Source organism: Mirounga angustirostris, unplaced genomic scaffold, assembly GCF_029215605.1.
Source record: "Mirounga angustirostris isolate CCGP_5_RB_7025 unplaced genomic scaffold, mMirAng1.0.hap1 SCAF_10, whole genome shotgun sequence".
Lineage (NCBI taxonomy): Eukaryota > Metazoa > Chordata > Mammalia > Carnivora > Phocidae > Mirounga > Mirounga angustirostris.
The window spans coordinates 78,739,332-78,763,499 of record NW_026991718.1 but is presented as its reverse complement, the minus strand read 5'-3'; the positions used below and the strand labels follow the sequence as shown (position 1 = coordinate 78,763,499).

At 42.9% G+C, this 24,168-nt stretch overlaps 1 protein-coding gene across 1 annotated transcript in view; it reads left to right on the top strand.

The window, feature by feature from the left end:
• Window positions 1–6,423: 6,423 nt before the first annotated feature.
• The window catches only part of AFF3 (ALF transcription elongation factor 3), a 520,154-nt gene continuing 502,409 nt past the window's right edge, over window positions 6,424–24,168 (top strand). The window contains exon 1 of the mRNA XM_064572610.1: window positions 6,424–6,569. Within this exon, the coding sequence (XP_064428680.1) occupies window positions 6,517–6,569 (53 nt within the window). The 5' untranslated portion in view covers window positions 6,424–6,516. The remainder of the gene's footprint in view (window positions 6,570–24,168) is intronic.

The following is a 24,168-nucleotide window of genomic DNA, read 5'->3' as shown; positions in this document are numbered from 1 at the left end:
ATATATTCTGGACAAGAAGAAGGAAGGAACCTAGAGGAAGAGATGATGCCTATTTCAGGAAAGCAAAGCTTCCCAAGAAATTCCAGAACTTGAACTATGTCTCATTGGCCCAAGCTGTGCAAGATGCTCAGTTCTTGCTATAATAGAGCAAGTTGGGTTTACTAATTCCCCAAACAAAACTTAGGTTTTGTTCGTAAGTAAGAGGAGGATGCATATTGGGTAGGCAACCAGCAGTGACTGCCATAACTTGTCGGTCTCCTGATGAGGTAGACTCTGCTTTTTTTTCTTCTTTTCTGGCTGGAGGACCTTCACTGTAGACTTTGAGCTACAGGAGATACCACTACCCGAAAGACCTTGCAAGGATCTTATACTCCTGCCCTTTGCCCACATCAGTATTTAATCCATCAACACATAATTTTGAAACTTCTCTGTCTTCAGGCTGTGAGCCATAGTTGGTCCATTTGCAACTCCAGTGTCCTTCAGGGGCTTCATGGGGACCATCAGCTCCATGCTTGAATACTTTCTGATGCTACAGAGAAAAGAGTCTGACACCCTTAGTGATGTTAGGACTTCTTTCTCACATTTCCCCCCAGACCTAAACCATGTCTCTTCCTCTTGGGCACGCTGGTCTTGCTGTCTGTGAACACTTAACAGAATAGCAAGCACTCTTGTTTGGAGCAGACCAACACCTTGATATTTGTTTGAGCCAAGGAGGAGGTCCTACCTTTAAACAAAAAAAGATTTATGGCTATCCTGACGTACTCCAGGGATTCCTGTCTGGCAGTGCTCAGGAGGAGCAACTGAAAACAGAATTCTAACATTTTAGAACTGTCAGAGACAAAAACCGACCGACAAAGAATGGCCAACTCAGCCCTCTCGTGTTGCAAAGGAAGACACTGAGACTTGGGAGAGTGTGTGTCTTTCTCCAGATGTGGCATGGCAGAACTCAGGTCAAAAACTAGGGGAAGGAAGATTGCATGGAGAGAGGTAGAGGGCTCTCTTTCACCTTCTGAGTGGGTGTGTATTACATTCATTATTTAAGCACCTGCAGGCATAGGAACACTCCAGTGCTATAGACAATTAAGGCAAAAGTTACAGGAGGTGGTGTGGTATCGTGGCTGCTAAATCTAATCCCCAATCTGCCATGCTTTGGTTTGTGATCCTTATCTCTTCCTTAAGTTTACTCACCTATAAAATAAAAACAATGGTAACACCCCGTGTGGTTTTTAGGAGGAGTAAATGGCGTTGCCACTTAGAACAGTACCCGGTGATAATATGGAAATATTATAATATAGAAATGTTTGCTATCATTATGATTAGTTGTCTCCTGTGCTCAACAGATTAATAGTCTTTGACTCTTGCACGGATGGCCAGTGCGCATCTTGAAGAAGCATGACAAAGAGCCAGTGGGGATATTAAGTTTTAAGTCAGGACGGTTGGTTCTTGTTACCAGCACCAAGGGATTCTCGAATCACAAATAATGGGATTATCCCCCAAGTAGGTCAGCATGGCACGAAATACGTGATCTGTGATAAGGAATACTTCTCTGATCTACTTTTATGACTAGCCTATGCCTTTTCTTGCCAGGATTTTCGTTTTCGGTAGATATGCCTGCTTTGTTTCTTTTCTTTTTTAAAATGTGGTGAGCTTCACACACTAGTCTTTTGTACCAGCTATATAAGGAGCAGCTAATACCAAAGCCACATGCATGGAATTCTTATGCCAAATCAACTTTTTTTTTTTTTTTTAAAGCACTCTTTAATTGGACAATACTTTAATTCTCTAAACAATGTTATGGTAGTTGACCACATTTTGAAATTATCTTTGTCTTGTTTGGTACTTGAATGGCATGAAAAATTTCCCTCTGCTTCCTTACCCCTCTCCCAAGGGGTCATTTTCCCCGCTCTTTTCTCTGCCCTGCCTGGCCTCTGACCCTGCCCAACTCTGCTGTTTCCATGGACTTCTGAATCTAATTAATGTCTCAGTGGCTATATAAGTGAATTATGTAGACAGGAGGATGTTGGAAAGTTTGAGGAAGGTACGTACATTCCTTAGGGAAAACCTGGTTTTGTACAAAGGAAAAAAAAAGGAATGCACTTGGAGGAGGCAGAATGTCAGTAAAGTGTAAAACACTAGTAGCATGCTTACACTTATTAAGTATCTCTTGCCTGATGAGCAGACGCAACCTTAGGAGCATCTCTTGTGACATCCGGGCAATAATCAGGCATGAAAGAATCTGGCTGAGGGGATAGATAATCCAAATATGCCCCCATTGCAACACAACTGCCCCACAACTAGGCTATCAGCACTCCTCCCCTCCCCCCCACTTTTGCAGCCGGTTCACAACCACTTGTGGGGAGCATGTCCTTAGATGATCTCTGAAATGACCCTGGCTACCAGGGCCACGAGTCTTCCTCAAACTCTCCAGGATGTGGGCAGGCAAGGGGGAGGGGGCCAGAGTGCTCAAGTTCTCTACCAGAGGATACTGTCAGAGAGCCCAAGGCAGAGATGGTCCCTATGCCCCATGTTTCCATGGAAACATAGGAGGAGTGATGACAGCCAGCACAGCCACACCATCTGCTCGGGACCTGGTGAATGATGAAAAAAATAGGAAAAGAGTCACCTCAGATCCCAAGCTAGAACCACTCTGAGATACCAGTGCAGAGGGAAAGGCCTGAAGACACTAGAACTCCTAGGTGGATTAAAACCCAAGCTGTCCTGGGGCTGACATATTAGCATGTAATTTGCAAGCAGAAAGCCTAGAGGGCTTATCCGGCAATCCCCAGATACAGTTACAAATACTCAAGAAGCCTCTGGAAGGAGAAGCAGACTGTGATGTGACTGCAGCCTTGCTGGAACAGGAGAGAAGGTGCAGTGACAAACAGTGCTGCAGGACATGGGGTGGGGGCTCCCCTGACCTCTGGCAAGACCGCTTGCACAGCTGGCTTTTAGCCAGGCGTATTTTTCTAGGAGAGCGGTGGGATTATAAAAGGAAAATTCCCATCCGGTCACAATCGTGACCTGAGTTGTATCCACATCTTCAGAATAAGGTATGAATTAATAAAGGCCATGCAAGGTTTCTCCTCTCTCAGTTTGTATCCAGGAGATCTTAGTTGGATGCCACAGATTTGCTTCTGGGTCTGTTTTGGAGACTTTTAATTCCAGGTTGGTGGAATGTGAGTGGGGCCTTTGCTGAGTGCACTTGTAGGCCTGCCCCAGACTGAGTAGGATTTATTTCTCAATCCCTTTCGTTCATACATTTAACTCAAAAAAATACCCCTGACCCAGAGAGCCAACAGCTCCTCCCTTAGCTAACTTCCCACAGTGGCTCTCCAGACTCCAGAGCTGGGGTGTTTCATTCAGCTCTCTGGAGTGTTATCTGCATCTACCCCAGGAGGAGAGTCCCTCAAGTCTCCAGGTCTTTAGTATGCACAGAAGCTTCATCCGCTTCAGAGGAAACACCAGTTTTTATTTTTATTTTTAATTTAGGTAGCCCCTTACTCCGTTACAAACAAAACAAAACCAAAACCAAAAACAAAAAACCCCACACACCTCCCTTTTAGTTTTGGCATTCTAATCCCAGGAAGTCCAAACCTTTTTTTGTTTTTTATTAAGGATTTAAAATTTTGACAACTGGATTAAGCACTTGTTTTGGTACATGTATCTAGGGGCTGGAGGATAATGGCAACATCTTAATATACCAGATAAATAAAAATAATAAAAAGATCACCTTATAAAGGCTCTCATTAACTGTTCTACATTTTACTTGTAAATACTATTAATTTAGATTTATTTCCATGACAACTTAGTAAACATGGTATCTATCAGTATGGTTTGGGTTTCTTCAAAAGACCATATTCTCCAACTGGACACTATACAGAAAAACATACACTGGAAATAAAAGTATTAACCCAACTTCCCCTGCGTTAGGAGGCCCCAAACAGAAAATAAGGGCTATTCCTGAAGAAAAATATTTAAATACCCACACTGAAATTGCTTTAGGCTCAAGTACATTCATGTATTAACACAAGGCACCGTGTTGAAATTCAAATACAAATCTACTCATCACTACGTGGCTTTTGGGGAGAGGCCTTTCATGAGTAAACCACTCCACCAGCTCTATACCCCCCAGTGCTTTCTCTCTTTCCTTTTCTGGGGCCATCTATTTATCTTCAGCCTCCGTGGTGAGGGCAAATCTGTATCTTAAGCTTCAAGCTTAGGATGGGACTCCCAGTAAACATGGTTCTGTTTGTTCTCCAGCAGCCCTCCTTTGTATAAACAGATGTGGTGGGAAGGGAAGGAAAGCCAGATCTCTGTGAGGGGTGGGAGGTCTCCTTTCTGGAGAAGCTTCCAGGCTGCAGCCATGAGCACAGGGACAGGATGCATTTCTCGTTCAGGCAGGGGAACTTGCAGTTCTTCCAGAGAGGGGCTGTTCTTCTCACTCTCCTCCACCCTCCACCCCCATCCTTTGTTCCAGGGAATGCTGTCTGGATGTCTCAGGCATCTCACTTTGGCCAGAGCAAACATTTCCAACAAGGCTTATGCTGAGGAGATATTAGGAAGACAGATTTTTTTTTTTTTTCTTCTCTCCCAAATGCACCATAGACTGGGATTTGGGAAGACAGCCCTTCACACCTGTACTTTCTCCTCTATTCACATTCTCTTTGTTCTTTCAGAGCCTTGTTACTACCTTCAACTAATGAGGGAGGTTTGTAGGGGCTGGGAGTTGTCAGGTTGTAAAATAACAAATCCATTTTTTCAAACTATGTTGATAACTCTCTCTTAGTGTTTTACATTTTGCACACTAGTTATGGATGTTAATAAAGGAAGGACTACTTCAGAGCTGGGGGAAGTAATGAGCATTTTGTAATAAGAAGCCAGAAAGGTAAGAATTCTCATTGGTCTTTTCTTCTACCTGTTCTCCAGACTTCATTTGTTAATCCTCATTCAGAGGTCAGGGAGGTGAGGAGGCTTGATGGAGAGATCCTGTGACTTCTACACAAGGGCTAGATTTCTGGTGGCTCCAGTCGGTAGTCCTTCTTGTTGAGAATGAACAAAGGGGAGCGTTTGGGAAAGGCCTCCCGTACTGCAGGGAATTGGGGGTTTGGTGCAAGTGATGGGATATAACCACATTGCTCTGTACCACTCTCTCCAGGAATTCTCTGGAATCCTGAGTGAGGCTTCCAGAGCTGTGGCCAAGAGGATAAGAGAGGGAACTGAGGAGGGGTTCTGATTTTGGCCAGCAGTGGAGAAACAGAGCCATGGCCCTGATCTAGGCATGGACTTCTCAGCATGTCTGTAAAAGTAAGGAGGGGCGGTGTTCTTTACAATCAAGGAAATGATAATAAAAAGGACGTGATTTTTAGGAGCCACAATGATACTCTATCATCCTCCGGCTGACAGTATGCCACTCTCCAGATAGGAGATGGGGTGACAAGTTAGCAGTCTACACCCAGAGGCCTGTCCCCCCTCCCTATAAGAAATATAAAGGAGGTTAGTTTCCAGGGACGGCCTGCCGGAGGATGGTGGGACCCCCACTGCAGGCCAAACTGCAGGTCCTGTCAGAAGAGGTTTCCTCCCTTTCACTTAACTTACTGACTCCAGATATTTTAAACGATTTGTTTACAGCGCGGCTGCAGGCAGCTCAGTTAACTCTCCCGGTGCCTGGGGCGGCCAGGGAATTTCCCAGCACCCCCTCCAGGGCTGCAGCCAGCACACCGCCCGCGGGGGCGCCTGGCAGGGTCGGGGGAATTCTGGGCCCCAAGAGAAGTGCGTGCTGCCCGGGCAGGGGCCGGGTGGGGCCGGGTGGGGCCGGGCGAGGGCGAGAGGCAGAAGATGCGGCCGGCCGGGCCCGGCTGGCTCAGCATCCCCCTGCGCTCGGCACCAGCGCCCTTCCCTTCGCTCCGGCTCCCGGGAGCGCCCCGGGCGGCCCCGGGCGGCGGCGGGTCAGGGGGGCGGCGGGGTCGCGGGCCGAGGGGGCGGCGCGGCCTGCGAGCGCCGCGGGACCCCGGGGAGCGGCGCGGGGAGCGCAGGGGCGCGCGGGGCGGGCGCGGCGCGGGGCTCACGGCGCGCGCGCGCCTCGGCCTCGCCCGCGCACACGCGCCTCCCCGAGGAGAAAGAGGCGGGCGGGCGGGCGCAGAGCACCGCGGCGGCGGCGGCGGCTGCAGCGGGCCGGGCCGCCGGGAGGGAGGGGAGGAGGGGCGGGCGCGGGGAGGGAGGGGGCGAGGCGGCGGCGGCGGCGGCGGCGGCGCGGCGAGCTCGCCGCTCTGTCCTGAGTGTGCCTGCGCGCGAGCCGAGGAGCGGGTGAGTGCGCCGGCCGCTGCCGCCCGCCCGGCGGGCCGGGAGTCGGGGGCGGGGGGCGCGGGGAAGCCCGACCCGGGGGCGGGCAGCAGGCGGGCGGTGGCCGCTCAGGCGCGGCCGGGATGCACCTTGAGCGGCGCCTTTCGTTGCAGCGCGCGGGCGGCCCGAGCCTCGGCGGCGGCGGCGGCGACGGCGGCGGCGCTGACACCTCCCACCATGGACAGCTTCGACTTAGCCTTGCTCCAGGAATGGGACCTCGAGTCGCTGTGGTGAGTCCTGTGCCGGCCGCCTGGGCACGCGGGAGTGGTGAGGGGCGGCCGCGGCGGCCCGCGCGCCCTTACCTGGGCGGGGGGCTCGGAGCGGCGGGCGGCCGTGGGGGTGGGGTGGGTCGGGGGCGCCCGCTCCGCCGGCTCCTTCCTGCCTCCCCCGGGTGGAGGGACGGCCGCCTTCCCGTCTTCTTGCCCCCCTTTCCTGTCCTCTCGCCCGGTGCTGCCCGCCCCAGCCCAGGGGCTGGTGATCTGGGGAGCCGGGGGGCAGAGCGCAGCCATGGAGAGAAAAAGACCCGATTTCTAGAACGTGTCACTAGTGCCTGGGGATCCACCCCTCGGCCCCTAGACCCTCTCACCTCCCTTCGCTTCATTTGCGCCCTCCCTCTTCCCTAAGAGCCTCTGGTTCACACCAGCGACCCCCTGGAGTTGGTGCTGCTGCGAAGTGCCCTTAGAGGATGCTCCAGCCTCCTGCCTGGAGGCGCCGGGTCTGGGCGGCTACATCTTTTCTGTCTCCTACCCGCTCCCACCCGAGATGGAAAGTGAACACCGGGGACAGGGGGCGAGTGTTTCTCCATGCGGGAATTCCAGAGGCCTTGGCCCAGGGAGACTCATTTCCTCGAGGTTCACAGTTCCTTCTTCACACCTCGCCACAGTTGTACTCCTCCTCCTCCTCCCCACCCCGGCGCCCCGCGTGTCCCTTTATTCCACGCTCATAGCTCGTAGCCTGGGGAGCGGACGGCCCCGGGAGCACTCCGGGATCTGTTGCTCCGCGTTCTCACGTTGAGGAGCTGCTGTAGGTAAATCGCCGCTAGAAGCAGTTTAATTCTCGCTGCGGGTTTCTTAAAAATCCCATTGGCTGCTTCGGCATCCCTCTTATTCCCCCCCCCAACCACCCCCCATCTCCTAAAATGTTTCCAACCAGCCTTATTCAGGTGGTTAAATTACTGCCCGTATATTCCTGGAGGAACTTGTGTTACGTTTAATATTTACGGAAATGAACATCTGCTGGAACAAGCATATTAACTGCACTCTGTTCTGCCTCTGGTAATTTTTTTTTTTTTTTTTTTTGCTTTAATTCAGTAAAGAGTTCACATGTGTCTAAAACTGCAAGTGGTGTGCACATGAATATGCAGTGTACAGTTTTAAAGCTAAACTGCTTTAAGATTTATAGATTATATAGATGATATGTGGATTATTTCCAGTGACTTAGGCTTCTAGTGACTTTTATCTTTCTAAAGCCAGGTGTAACAAACTAAACTGGACACAAAGCTCTAGTACATTATTGAGCAGTTTCTTAAAAAAAAAAAAATGCGATGATGAGTAACTACGCCTTGCTCTGCATAATGCTGGTGCTTATAAAATACACAAAGATGGGCCCTGATGTAATAAAACTTTTATATATTACACTGGAAACTTCAAAGAGCCAGTGTAGAAAGAATATGAAAGATGTTATTACTCTATAAAAGTTGCTAATTACTGTCTTGTTGCTCCTGGGGTTATTTGAGTCTTTCATTTACAGATACCTATTATTTTATAGGTTTACGTTTAGAAATGTTGGTTTCTGGCTCAAATTTAATAGTTTTCTAGATAGAAACTGTGCTTTAAAAATGACTTCTGCTTTTAAAAGACAGTTTTTCAGTCAAAGGGAAGAACTTACTGCTTTGGCATGTTTTTATGGTGCTTGTCAGTTTGCTGATTCAAACTGAAGCCCCCTCATGACTTTTACAAGTAATATTTTGAAATTATCAGCTCTAATCTGTGGGCTTTCCCAGCACAGGATCTAAGCTTTATTTCCCTTTGCATCCTTAGTTGCCAAAATCCTTCGGGTTACCTGGAGCACAGTTATACAATAAATGTCTTGTTGCATTGACTTAAAATTTACATTACCAACAGTACATTTATTCTTTTTTAAAAATGAAAAAAATTAAGCATTTTAAAAAAATTGCTGTACATGCAATCAGCATTTAATCAGTGCATCATTTATCTTTGGCTTATGAAAATGTGCAGGCCTTCTTGCTTACAGTATAGTGGGACAGTTTGGCTTGACTGAGAGAGTGTTTCTAGTTTGCAGATGTAAAATTTACATTTTACAAAAGCTTATGTATTTCTGATAAGTTAAAGATAAACGGTATTTCTTGAGTATGCATTTCTAACATAGACATTTTCTCAGTTTATGGATGAATTTTTGCATATTTTCTAATTCAGTGTTATGGTTTATTTTTAAGTTTATAAGTGATCCAAAATAACTAGCATTTGAGTACTTTCTGTGTGTCAAATGTTTTCTTATCCATTTTTTTCTTATTTGAATCTCATAACAATCCTGGAGGTGGTAAGTAGTAGGAGTCTCATTTTATAGATAAGGAAATGGAGGCTTTGAATGGTAAAAGGACTCTATGAGACCATAAAACAAATGAGAGTAGAATTTTTTAAAAAGGTTTTATTTATTTATTAGAGAGAGAGAGAGCACGCGTGCATAGGGCTGGGGGGAAGGACAGAGGGAGAGGGAAAAGCAGACTCCCACTGGGCAGGGAGCCCTATGTGGGGCTTGATCCCAGGACCCTGAGATTATGACCTGAGCCGAAGGCAGACACTCAACCAGCTGAGCCACCCAGGCACCCCGAGAGCAAAATTTTTAAACTAACATTGCCTGAACGCTTACCATTTACCAGGCACAGTTCTAAGTGCATTATATGTTTTAGCTCATTTAGCCCTCACAACAGCCTTAGGAAACATTATCTGTTACATTTACAGATTGGGAAATTGAGGGTGGGGAAGATCAGGTAACCTGCCCAAGGTCACACATCTAGAAATGGAGGAGCCATATTTGAACCAACCATTAACTTCTCAAAACTCAGTTTTCTGACTCTGAGTCCAGTGCATTTTCGACAGTACTGCAGATGTCTCCCAGTTTATGAGGGCATCTCTGAAGTTAATTATAAAACAAAACCTTGATGGACTGTAAGTTAAGGTTCTGTTAAAATACCAAAGAAAGAGAAGGTCAGAACCCTAAAAGATACTGATCTAAAATTAAAAATCTGAAAAAAAAAATACCATGATTTAGCAAACCATGCCTGCCCTACATGAGTTAATGATAAATATCTATAAATTTAAAATAAAGACCACTAAAAACTTATTGTTTTAATTTACCTTAGGAAAACATGTTTCTTTGGAGAGGGTGGGGAAAGGTACAGGTTAATGGCAAAGGAGAATGGTATTTTAATCCCCAATAGTTCTTTCCAGTTGGTAGGCACTGTTTTCCAAAAAAACAAATTGTGGTTTATTAGTTGTGACTGTGGCTTTGAACTAGAGCTAGCTTAGTCTAATGGTCACAGAAAGTGTCCCCAAATGACCGTATAGACAGTATGAAGAGAAAAGCTCGGTATTGTTGAAAAAATCAAGTAATTCAAGAACCATCTCCTCCACTTCCTTGCACCCGCCCCACCCCCACTCTGCCCAAACACCCATACTTATTTTTCAAAGGAGGCCTTCTGAGTCTAAATGGTCCAGATAGTTGTTTCAGCTTTTCCTTTCAGCCTTACTTAAAGTTGAAAAGGGTAACCCTAATTTCTACTTCTAATTTCACTTCCCGTTTCTGGCTTAAAGCAAGAGTTGAACTCTTGGAATAAGGTGAGGGCATTTATTCTGCACCCAGCTCCATAGCTTCATTGGGTAGAGTTGGATCCCAGAAGAGCTGGGGATTCAGTAAGTTTGCAGGGGCAGGTATCCTGAGGAACAGCACCTCTCGTCAACCTCCCACTCTCTTGCCATCTGCTCCTTCCAGTTCTCCACCAGCTTTTGATCAGCTGCTGGACATAGAAACCACTCCTCAGGGCCTTTAAAATAATGACCATCCCTTTTAACAGGCTAACCATTACTTTCATTTGTTCACTTAAATATTAATTGATAATCCTAAGTGTAAGACCTGGTGCTGATTGCTATAAGTAGTACAAAGATGAGTAAACTGTGGGTTGTGCATGTGATTATCTAGTGGGGAATGAGATGAGTATACAAATAAAAAAGGAAGTTTTCAACACTGGCGATTCAGAAGAGAGAAGACCATATTTGGGACTGGGGTGGGTGGTAGCGGAGGGAAAGAGGAAAAATTGAGTTAAAAAAAAAAAAAAAACTCTTCCATAGAAAAGGTGGCCTTTGAACTAAGCCTCGGAAGATGAATGGGATTTTTACAGATGGTGGGGGTCGGGGTATTGAGAGGACATAGAGGCATCTTGAGCAAAGAAAGAACTTGAACAAAGGCTTTCATGGTGTCTCTGAAAGATCTTTTATGAATCATGGTAGAATTACCTATACCAAGCATTTTAAAGATGCAGAACTTTTGTAATCAGTAGGTAGTTTCAGGGAATGGGAAAAGTTTTCCAAATGAACTTAGACAAAATTGTCTTTAATCTTCCTTATATATAAAACATTTTAGTTATTGGGGAGAAGGTCTATCAAAATACAATAGAAATACTCAGATTTCTCTCGCCGCAACCCCCATAGCTTCGCATAAGCCAGAATCCATTTACTTTTGTTCAGATAGGCATTATACTTTATATTTTTTCAAATTGGAACCTTTGAAGTTGTGATAAATGGATTGTTTCATACTTATCAATTTGTTCATTCAGCAACAATTCATAGAGTATTAAGCATTACTATATGGTAGATACTATGGAACAGTGGCTTTCAAATGTTTTAGACCATGACTAATAGTAATAAATCATTTAACATTTAGACACTTTGTGGGTCCACATACATGTAACTGCAACATCTGTCACAAAGTAACACTTACCCTTGCTATGTACGATGCACTTGGATATTTTCTATTCTGTTTCCGTTCTATTTTCCATCTTCCCATGGGTTGAAAACTCCTTGCACCCCCATGTTCTTATGGGGGAGGGGGAGTAAAGCAGAAGCCACACTGGGGTGCTTCCCAGTAATACCTACTGACACATTTGGTCCTCTTCGAATCAAATGCCAGTGGAGATGCCCAGGCCATGGCTTCACTCATGCCTCCTTAGTTAGGCTTCCTGGGCCCTGCATAGGGTCAGAAAACTGCTCCAGATTCCTGACCTTGACCCTCAGGTACCTTGACCCTTTTCCTACAGCCCCGGCAAAGCAAACAGTTCAAGGCCTACCACTATCCCTGTTGTGGGCTCTTGGGGTCAGAGCAGTTCAGTAGAACACAGAAGGCAGGAGGAGCGGTGCACGCAGGGACCCTCCACATGTTCTCTGCAGGGTGACTGGTGGAGAGCAGGCGGGTTGATTGTGCGCATTCTCAGCGGCCCAAGGTGGCTGTATGTTTGGCAGCAGCAGTTCTCTTTGGTTGAACGCCCCAGAGCATACCCAGAGCTCTGGAAAGGCCTCAGCACGTGCGGGGATGAAAACGTTTCTACAAGTGGCTCTCAGGGCTAGGAGCTTGCAGGGGGCTGTGGGCTGCAGCCTGGAAGGGGGCTGGTTGCCTGGGTGCAGGAGGCAAGGAGGTGTCCATGGGAAGCTGTGGAGTGCTGGGGCCAGGGAGCTGAGTGCTGCTCCCATGTGTAAGGAGCATCAGCCTGACTGTGGGTAGGTGTGTTTTGGAGAAAACCAGGTGGGAAGACTGGCTAATGCACGGTATTGAAGTTGAGGATTCAGGCTTGGCTGGGGGCCACACTGTTACCGGAGAGGATGCACACTGGATGTACAGATGAATTTTAACCACATGCTTTCTGATGACGATGAAGATGAGTATTGTGTGTGGGGAAGTGATTCTTTCCTGTGTTCCAGATTCTCTTTGGTGAAAATGTAGGAGGTTATAAAATGCTCGGTATCTATTTTGGGAGAATGTCCCTGTGAACCGGAATGGGTCTAATCAATGACACTTTAGATGTAGCAACTTGTATGAGGCCCTTTGGCATAATATTGGTTAGCATAGCAGTCAAATTAGGAAAAAAAAATCTCAAAAGGAATGCAAGATTTTTTGTGTATAAATGGAATTTAAACCTGGAATAAGTTTGCTTGTTTAAATTTTCTTCATTTTGAAAATAAAGCTGTGGTAGTAAAATCAAGGCCATAAAAGACTATTTTAATATCATTTAATGGTAACATAACATTTCCTTGTTTTATTTCAAAGTGAAATCCATAAAACTTATTTTAAATATTGCCCGTTTTCTTTTGTCTGGGAATTTAATTGAGGTTTCTGAATTCAGCTGGCTCCAACCTTGCTTTCTGTTTGGCCCTGGGCAGCTCACGATTTTTCTCATTTCCTATTCTCAGTCTTGGTTTAATCACTTATAAAATGACAGCACTTATACTGGCCTACCTCATAAGGTTGTGATGTTAAGTAATAAAAGTGTCAATTGCTTTGTGAATGCCAAATGTAGTCCTTTTAATACCCTTTGCTTCCTTAAAAAGTCTCTTTATCATAAACAAGGAAGGATACAGAAAGGCCACGTTGGGTCAGGTCATCCATCTGGTACAGAGTTCTGTCCCTGGCAGTGGGATCCAGGGACGTTTAGAGTGGAGGTTGGTAGTGTTTCTTAGCTGTATATCATAGTCTAGCAGACAAATACACCCTCACTTGTGGTTGTACTACTAACATATGTAGATATATTAACCATTACATAATCTTTGATGTTTCACTGAGAATGTATTGAATTACCACCCATTACATCAAATGACTTCATTTGGCACTGTGGGTCTCATTAAATTATGTCAGGCTAATCATAATTTAGTTTCAATAGAAACAAAATACACAGTTATTACCAGGGTAAGAGGACACCACACCATTCAAGACACGAAATGGGTTTAGTCTATGGAAACTAACCCCTGGGGACATGATAGGGGCCCTGGAAGGGTTGAAGGAGTTTCACGGCGAAGGGGGCCTCGAGATGGTCTGGGTTGTTTCAGAGCACCGGTAAGATCAGGGGGTGTGAGAGTGTCTAAAGGGGATGTGACCCGGCTAAAGGGGATGTGACCCGGCTGTCTCGGAGGGTAACAATTAATTCCCTGTCTGTAGGAGGCAGTAGATGCCCTGCCAACTGCTCTGTAGAAAATGATTCCTGGGTCAGGGGACCAGCAGCAGTAAGTTATCTGAGTTCTTCCACCTTTAAAATCTGTGCTCATTCCCATTGTAGGAGAGCAGGAATCAAAGAGTGCAGGAGTCATTAATTTTCTCTTGTGTATTTTTTCCCTTTGTAATTTCTCCACTCACATGTGGAGGACGGCATAGAGGGTACTTAAACTTCTTCACATAATTTCTCCCCAGGGGGCTCATTGTTAGCTGAGGTAAACAAAAAGAACTGTAATTTGAAGACCACTAACATAACAACTCAGCTTAGAGTTATGTGTTACCTTGATGCTGAAGATAATTTTAATTTTCCTTTTTTATGGACAGGAAATTAGTTTTCAGAAATCCTCTGGAGTGCTGTAATATGAGTCTGGTGGTCTTGGTTAAATTTTTGTTGTCATACCTCTACTGTTTACCTGAGTTATGAAGTGACAGAACAAATTTTCTATCAATGTTCATTGAAATGTTAATTAGTTACCTGGCAGTTTAGATAGAAAAAGCCTTTAGCGGATCATCACTGATTCTGGGAAATAATCTGTTTTTATTTTCCAGTTTCAGGATATATTTGTTCTTTCTATACAGTGTATCTTGAGAAAGCAAAGACCCAGGGCTTAGAAAACTATTTTGAGAACATAGGTCAGTGTACTTAATTATCACCCAGGCCAGTGCTTCTCAGACATTAATGTGCCTTCAGATAACTTAGGGATCTTGACAAAATATACATTATGATTTAATAGGTCCATGATGACCCTATGATTCTGCATTTCTAACCAGCTCCCTGGTAAACTGCTGGTCCACAGACCAAACTTTGAGTAGTGAGAACAAAACTTTCTTTAAAAAGAAGCTTTTAAAATACTGCATTTTCTTCTCTTTATTTGGGGGGGTAGTTGCATAATAACATTACAATTCCATAATGCTCCGAAGTTACATTGAGATGCAGCATTTGTTTTATTTTCGTGGGTCTTTCTAATACAATTTTGATGAGTGAGGGGGTGGTTCATTGTATCCTAGTGGGGATACAGTGGTAAATAAACATAAAAGCCTGAGTAAACAAAGTTTGTAATAAATAGGCTAATCACTATTTACAGCTTTACAGTTCTGGTCAGTCCTTCGAAGGCCAGGTCCTTTTGTGTCAGGAGCGAATACTCAGAGTAACTGGATACCAGGTCTTCCAGGCACTCCTGGATTTGTCGGGGAATCGCCTAGTCCTTCCTGTAGGTGCCCAGGACTCAGACCAAATGTCTGCATTCTCTCCCAGCCACTCTCTCTTTTGGGTAGGAACTGGGGAGGTAGGGTGCTGAGGGGAAGGGAGGTGGCATTGGGGTGGGGGGGGGCGGGGAGAGGGGCAGCTGTTTGCAGAATGACTGCACTACCCTGTGGCCATAGCTGCACATTGCAACTTGCCTCAAGTCCTGGGAGGAATCAAAACTCAAGCTCCAAGGGGAACGAAGGGCAAGTCTCAGGCACCTCGGGTGGGAGCCTTCTCTCCCAGGGCTGCCAGCTACCCTCTCCCTCAGCCCTGACCACAGAGTGCCCTGGGTCCATCAGGTGGTCAGACAGAGCTGCAGTTTCCGGGTTTAATTGCCAGTCCTATTTCATTAGAAGAATAAGTGCAGATAGGAATAATTATGTGAGTAAATACAGCACAGTTGACTTTGAATGTGCTGTGAGACTGGCAGGAAGTTTATTTACTTTATCTTCTTAATGAGGGTTTGTGTGTGTGTGTGTGTGTGCACTTGCACACGTGCACATTTCCATTCTCTGAAATGGCATAGGAGACTGTTGCTGATAAGAGCAAGCCACACTGGGTTTAAACAATTGTGACTATGTCAGAGTTGGAAAAGAAAGCTGGCTTTTCAGGAATAATAGTGATCAGTTCAAATCCTGCAGTCTTGGGATGCATGGGAACCTGCAGAGGAAGTGCTCGGGATGGCTTTTAGCCCATTATTTGTGGCAAGACTCCTTATTTCTACTTTGGTGGTGATGGTGCTGCTGTATACAGCATAATCCATTATGCTGTCTAATTGTGTTTAATAATTTCTTGTAATTATTCCACTAATTTAACTTTTCTTTCAGATTGGGAGGAGGGGAGAGAAACTATTTCCCTCAAGCATGAAGATAGGTCAGGCCCATAATAAGGAAGGCAAGTGTTTGGTATTGCTTTGGTTTGTACTAATATTACCAAATTAATATATTTTCTTTTACAGAAGAGAAAACACTATTTATTGGCTATTAATATATGGTACAAATAGCAGAATAGTCAGGTGATTTAGACAACTCTGAGAAAAAAAAAAAAAAAAGGACTCTCAGAGTCAGGGGTTTGCTCTGTTGGGTCTTAAGAAGAAACACCCAAGAGTTCCTTAAGAACAAAAAAGCAACTGATGATGGTCAGCTAAATTCTGAACTTTGGTTACAGTATTCAGGCTTTTGGCCTTGACTGAGAAGACAGGCCACCGGTATGGCCCTTCCTTGCTTGCTCCATTTTATACAAACCATATTCCATGGCAGGGAGCCCACTGGTGTCATTTTTCAGAATTGCCGAGCAGGAAAATGCTGTTGGAGTTTGAGGATGTTACCTCAGGCTAAGAGGCATGTATCTTCACGGGCCACGGACTCTGTAGCTCACTAAAATAGAGGCTTGGGATTTGGAGTGTTTTGGTCCTTCCATTTTCTGGAATGTCCTGCCAGCTCTTCTCATGGTCTACAGTGGTGGTGGAAATGAGGACTTACCTGATGGGAAGGTGGGACCCTTTGAGCAAAATATATGAGTTGTCTGTTGTCCTGAGGAAATAGGTAGTAGCATCAGTAGTAAGGGGAAAACCATAGTATTCCAACTGACATCTATATGTAATAGCCTCCTCTTTTTGACGTAAAATCAAATGGTTTAATAGTTTACTGTGGTATACCAGTTGTACCTCTGGCTGTGTAACTCTGTAGGATGAAGCCTCTGACCTGGCCTATATTGTCTGGGCTGGGGTTAGGGTGATGCAGATAAAGTCCGTGCTGTGTCTCAACACCAGACACATCTGCTGCTGCAGGATATTCAGAGCTCAGGACAGATGTTGTGTGCAGAGCCTGCTGAGTCCTCAGAAGTGTGTCCGCGTATAGGACAGGGCTGCTCAGCTGGTGCCACATGGACTCTCCTATTTCTGTTCCTTTCATTGAAGATGGGTCCTTCTTCAGAATATGGCGTGGCTTCTCCTGAGAACTAAATCTTTTAGGTGACTTTCCTTTAGAGTGTTTTTTGTTTTGTTTTGTTTTTAATAAGTAGAGTTTAATCTTTGAGTGTGAGTGGGCTACCTGAGAAAGGTCTGTTATGGGAAACCTGGCCTATTTAACCTGTTACCTAGCCACCCTCTCCCCCCTCAACTTGAATGAATACTCTAAGGCTGAGTTAACAAGTTCTCAGTATGGAAATTAAATATTTATAGTCTAAAAAGGAAGTATGGTATTTTAGTTTCTAATATTTAGGTAGATAATTAGTTACATAAATTAGTTTCTATTCTTTTCCTTACTCTTATCCCTCAGCAGGACAAAAGTAATATTTTAAAGTCCTAAAATATCATATACAGTAATGTAACACAGTATGGATGCTTTAAGCTGCTCTTTGTAACTTTCTTCCTCTAGATTTATAGGTTTCTGGGTTGAGATGAACAACCACTTATTGAACCAGACACAGAAAGTGAATAGATCACTTCTCCAGCCTTTGATGTGTTTATGCTTTAGCCTGGAGCAGATTATTTCAAATAATCTCAGTAGAGTTTTTATATGCTCTAATAGGGAATCCTGTGGAGTACATAAAAGGGCACCCTTTCCAGTGTGGAGTTTTAGGGAAGATTCCTGGAGAAAATTATATCTGAGTTTTACAGGATGAAGAGGAGTTAGGCTGGGAGTAGGGGGAATGTGGGTAGATACAATAGTGTAAAGGGTAAGAAAAGGCAAAAAGGTGAAAAATAGCATGTTGTGAACAGTGATGAATTCAAGTAAGTTGCAGGTCTGAAGCATTCAAGATAAGGAATAGTAGGGGAGGAATGGGGCAGGTGTCGGGGGGAGGATCCCTGGGAGCCAAGCCTTGGAAGGCCTTGCTTGGCATTCCAAGGAGCTTGAACATTTTCCAGTAGGTGATAGCCTGTTATTGAGGACCTTGAGCAGGGAAATAAAATGGTCACATTTGCATTTTATCATTATTTCTAGAAGGCATTGTCCATGGATGATTCTGGTGGCTGTAAGGATCAGGAGGTCAGTCAGGGAGTTGATGGCTGCCAAGATGAGGCCAATGAGGATGGAGGGGAGGGGAGGCAGGGGAGAGGTGTTTAGGTGATTATATGGGCAGAACTTGGTGACTGAGTGGAGTGATAGAGGAATGAGGGAGGATGAAGGACCAAAGATGCTTTTAGAATATTTAGCTCGTGTGATGAGGTAGGGAATATAAGAGGAGGAGCAAGCTGAATGGGGAAAGATGAAGTGGTTAGATTTAAATATGTTGCATTTGAAGTGCCTTGGGCCATCCAGGTAGAATTGCCTGTAGAACGTTTACAGGCAAGGTTAAGGTTAGGTTAAGGTTAGGACAGAAATAAAGATTTGGGAGTTACCTGCATACAGGTGCTGATGAGAGCTGTGAGATTGGACAAGATTATCCAGGAAGAGGGGAGAGAATGAGAATTAAGCTGAGGACACAGAGGGGCAGTGGGAGGGAAAGCAGCCCTTAAAGGAGGTTGAATACAAATAGTTGGAGAGGTAGGAGACCACAAGAAAGTGGGGTCCCCCCAGGTCAACTGCTTTTAGAGTAGTCACTTAACATGAGAAGGTTGAAGTGGTTGATGGGGTGGCAGTGGGGGTGCAAGAATGAATGGGAAGTGGGGAAGTAGAGATTCTGAGCTGAAAGATGGGGCAAATGGATGGAGGCATGTCTCAGAGAAGGAAGTGGGCGGGCTGGGCCAGGCCCAGAGGAAGAGGACGAGCATGTGGGTGGTTATAGATGTAGATACGTTGGGCGTGGTGGAGACTTTTAAACAAATACCTGTGAGAAGTGGAAGTTTTGGGGCATGGAACCATAGAGAAGAAGATAGTATCAACTATTAGACTCTAAAATGTAAATAATAAATGTTTCATAGATAGTTTTGAATAAGTGACTAATGAATGAAAAGTCTGCATACACCACTTTAGCATAAATCTATGTCACACCATCTGTAATTTAATTAGAGTGTTTTTAAAAGTAATTTTGATTCGGAAGTAATTGGATGAAGCTCTGTAGCCAGGAAAAAATCTGTAGACTTTTCTAACTGAGGACTGTTTAAGTGGATTTTTAAAAAGACTGACAGAGTGAGGTGCCCCAGGATGGTCTTCTGACATTAATGGCTCTGTCTCCTGAGAAGGACACTTAGCCCATCTGGCCTCAGGGATTCTTAGGTTTTCTTGTATGTAAGAAAGTGTAGTGAACCCCTTACATGTATCATATCTCATTTAATCTTCATAACCTGTGAGTAGCTTCTGTTATTCTTTATTTTATATCAAGAGCAGGAAATAAAGGTGCAAAATAACTTAATCCAAAGCCCCACCACTAGTGTGTACAGAGCTGGGGTTTTAGTCCAGGCGGTCTGGCTCCAGTCCTCACATGTAGCCACCAGCACCAGTGACAGAATCAAAGGGCATGAGTTCCGAGGCTCCTTCCAACCTTAAAATATTTGTGATTTCATATGTATATGTTTATAGTTTCTAGCAGATACAGTGCAATACATATGGAAAAACATCTTAATATTTAGTTTGAACTTTTTAACTCAGAAGGAATAATATATCATGTCCAAGTTGTGTATTTTGGACTAGAATTCCAATTAAACAGGTTTTACTGTGCAAAGATTGTAATTCATTGCCATTTTAGCTACTAGTTGTCAGTGTTTAAAATGTATAAAAATACATTGTCTATATGTTTTCTTTTACTTATTTGTATACTCGTAAAACCACTACTTTGACAAGTTTAATGGATGAAGAAAATGATAACAACTGTTCACCACAGCTGGTCAAATCCACCATAACCCCTAAATGTAACTTTATTAATAATGATAACGACGGTGCAGCAATAAAATGAGTACAAGTACCTTATGAAGGTAATCTGAAATTGTGTGTGAGGTGACTCTTTTTTATGTAGATTATCTTACAATTTCCTTTTAGTTTCTACAGAAAGACAGACTATCTCTTCTAGCTATAGGATTGATTCTATAAAAAGTGTTGCTTTGATGATAGAAAGAGTAAATGGGCTTAATTTATGTCACAAGCACTTCAGGGGAAGTAAAATTAATAGATTCTTGGTGTAAGGAATGGTGACATATTGAAACAGATGACAAAGATGAGTTTAAATGTGTAAAAATCCTCGAGTATAAGACAAATTAGACTTTAAGGTAGGTTAAAAATCCACTTGGTGACAAAATTCCAGAAAGACACCATCTGGTAATGGGAAGGCCAAGGGGTTTGGAACCAGCATGCAGTGGGTTCAGATTATGACTGTGCCATTTTCTAGTTAAGCAAGTAACTGAATCTTCCTGAGCCCGTTTCCTCCTGTATAAAATGGAGATCATGCCTGTGCCATGATGTGTCATGAAGATTAAATGAGATAATATACCCAGGTAGCCTGGCACGTAGTGGAGCCTCAGAATATGGTAACTTTATTATTAATTCCTTATTCTTTTCTCATGGTTACTTAATGTTTTTGTTAGCAATTGTATTCAATGGCTGTATCCATTCTGTTGATTAAAACATATTTAGAAGCATTTATGTGAGTCACTCAGTTTGTATCTTTTTAAAAAATTGATATATTTTTTTCCAGGTCTGGGCTTGTGTTTATTTAATGACTACAGATGAGAATAGAAGATAGTCTAATACTTTCTTCCACTGAGAGCAGAAATATTTTCTTGTGACTTCACAATCCTATTTAGTGTTAGTATAAAGATCCCTATGTATGTGCTAAGAAACACCTATTTTTTAAAAAAAATTATATGCATTTCCATTAAAAGAAAAACCAAGGAAAACAGAGAACTTGAAAATTGATGAAGCAGTTATATTATTGAAATGTTTAGGTAGACTTAGGAGCAATGACTTTGGATAGTCCCAGGGACAAAATTTCTAGTAATTTTTCACCTGTACCAAACTGAATTCTTTCTACCATTTCAGATGGATGACTGTACCTTGACAGTCTCTACTTTGATCCATCCCCATATGATTGCTCCCCAGTTTCAGACTTAGAATGACCTCAGATTCTCCAGCTGGATGACAGCCCATTGCAGTCTGTGCAGTGAACCTAAGTGATGTATTCATCGTTTCTGTAGACTTCGGATTTGGGTGCTTTCTGTTCTCTTGATTCCCTTCTCTTATCAGTGCATTAATTGCTGCTCTAGAACATAGGATAGCTTTACCTCAGATTACTTGATTCTGGCAAACCAAGATGAGTCATTACATATTTCTTTCAGACTGAATTGTGAAATCAACATTCCCTAAAGCTTGTTTATGACATCCCTCAGGTTTGTCTACTTACAGATAAATTAAAATGACAGAGTGGTTTAAATGCTAGGATTGTAGTTTGCATTAGTCAGCTTTTGTCAGGCGATGCTGTGGGAATAACCCCTAGATCTCAGTGGCTTACAATCTCAAAGTGTGATTCTTACCCATATTATGTGGTACTTGAAGGTCAGCTGTGCCCTGGTGTGCCTTTTTCATTCTAGGACTTAGGCTGACAAGAGTATACCTTTTTTGGAACATGCCATCCTCTCAGTGGAGGGAATGAAAGAGCTTTTGCTGTCTGTGGCATATGTCATATGGCTCCCATTTCATTGGCCTAATCAGTCATGAGCCCAAGCCTGACATCAGTAGGAAAGGCAAATACCCCCCTTTTATAAAACAGTAGTACCAGTCACTTGGCCACCAACAGGGATGCATATCCTCCTAAAGGGAGGCAGTGAAAAATTGAAAACAGTGATATAGTCTACTGTGCAGGTCATCAGTATTTTGTTGTTGTTGCTATTGTTAGTCAGTATTTTTAAATTAAAGAAAAATAGTAAGATTTGAAAAAGATCTTCCTGAATTATCTGGTAGCGTGTTCTTTTATATTACAGAATTTTTCTGTCTTTTGGCCCATGGTTTTCCTTTTCCTGGAATTTATCACCTTTTTTGAATTTTCATTGCAGAAAGGGGGGCTGATGAAAAAAGTTGGTGAAATGCATTCACCCAAAGAGCCAAAGTTTCCATGTTATCAGCTTTACAATAATAGGGAAATTATTTTTGAAAGCCATGTGTTTACTTAATATTTCATTTTTAAGCAATTTGCCTTTATCATATACAGTAGAATACTATTATTCAATTATTATGTCCAGGTTCTTAAATTAATGACTTGACTTTGCCACTTAATAATTAGAATCAAATTGTGAATGAAGAGTAAATAAATAGGCAATGCCTAATATCAGGCAACAAACTATCTGATTTATAGGAAAAGAAAAGCTGCATTAATGTTTTCTTTAACTGAAGCTTTGCTTATGACTTGAGTCTGGTTTTGATTTTTGTTTAGAACAAATTTAAACAACAAAAGATGTGGTAACCTACAAATACAGAGGGAATGATAACTGATCATTGATGTGAGTGAATGAATGAGTGTTTATTGATGTCCTGAAGGTAAAGGGTATGAAAGGAATTTCTTGGCACTTAGCAGGACCTCTCAGAGTTTAGGCTTACTCTTGGTTCACTTTACACCTTACAGATTTTAGAGCAGGCTGTGTCTGTATTCAAGTCTTCAGAAAAGAAACAGTGTAATACTTTTCTGAAACAATGAAAAATCTTCCTTTGTGTGTATGTACAGTTTGTGTTACCTAAGAAGCGTGTTCAATATTATTGGAATGAGATACCACTTTTATGTTAATTCTAATGAAATTGAAGAAGGGAACAGTCCACACCAATATTGTGAAGTGTTTAATGGTGTTTAAAATCTCTGGGAGACTGGGCCAAAGTAAGAATATAAACTAAATAACTGAAAATGTAGTCATTACTTTCTAGTTTGTATGAGCACCAAGATGCAATATTTTGAACTAATTGCAACTGCTATAAAGTACTTTGAGGAAAACCCATTAGAAGAAAAGTAAAACCTGAACAGATTAGTGTTCTTTAGTGAGCCTGGCAGAATTTCTTTTGTTGCTTCACAATCTTTTCTATTTCTTTATCACTTCACTTTCTTGGCTCTATAAACAAAGTATCTTTCCCTCCACATTTTCCAGAACTGTGTGTATACCAGGAAACATTTCTCTTAACCAAATATTATAGATAGTCTTGAAAGCCAAAATAAATTCTGAATTTTATATTCTACATCTCAGGTTGAGATTAATGAAATTAAAAGAGCAAGCTTTTCAGTTGCTAGTATTTAGTGATGGGATCATGGTCCCTGATATTTTTACTTTCTTATTGTATATTGATCTTGTATCCTGCAACCTTGCTGAATGGATTCATTAGTCCTAATTGTGTGTGTGTGTATGTATGTGTGTGTATTCTTTAGGATTTTATATGTGCAAGATCATATTATCTGTTAATAGAGATAGTTTTGCTTCTTCCTTTCTGATTTGGATACCTTTTATTCCTTTTTCTTGCCTAATTGGCATGTTAGAATGTTTAGTACTATGTTGAATAGCAATGGTGAGAGTAGACATTCTTTCTTTGCTTATTATTCCTGTCTTGGGGGAAAGCATTCAGTCTTTCACTATTAAGTATGATACTGTTTGTGGGTTTTCGTGGATGCCTTTTAACAGGTTGAAGAAGTACGTCTTTCTATTTCTAGTTTGTTAAGTGTTTTTTATCATGAAAGAGTGTTTGATTTTGTCAAAGGCTTTTGACATCTATGGAGGCAACCATGTGGGTGCTGTTTCTTATTCTATTTATGTGGTCTATTATGTTGACTGATTCTCGTATGTTGTACCAGCCTTGCATGTCTGGAATATTTCACGTGGTCATGGTATATAATCCTTTTGCATGTTGCTGGATTCATTTTGCCAGTATTTTGATGAATAACTTACTTTTTGGGAAGACTTTCTGTCAGTTTATTCTTTGATACTGGAAACTCATGAACACTGGAGAGCAAAATAAAGGAACGTGACTTTCCCGGGACTTGGCCCCATGGAAATATAGAAACTTCATTTCTGCACATACTCCGAATACTGTCCTTTAAGTGATTGATAATCAAACTTCAAAATACGCCTACCTGAGTACTCAAGTTCAGACACTTATATAATGGTTATCTAAAGAATTTTACCTTGGTGTATGCTTAAAAATTCCCACATAATGTTATTTCTTATATGACATGTTCAGATTTTAGGTCCTGACCCTGTGGAAGTCACTTAAATTTTTCTTCTTAGCTTAATTTCCTAATCAGTAGGCAGAATTAGGAGGAACAAATAAAATATAGTATGTGAATATGCTCATAAAATATTACATAATATGGTAAGATACAATTATTTATATTTATATAAGCAGGTAAATATAATTACTTAGCACAGGGACACAAATTCAAATAACTTTAGGGGCCAAAGAGAC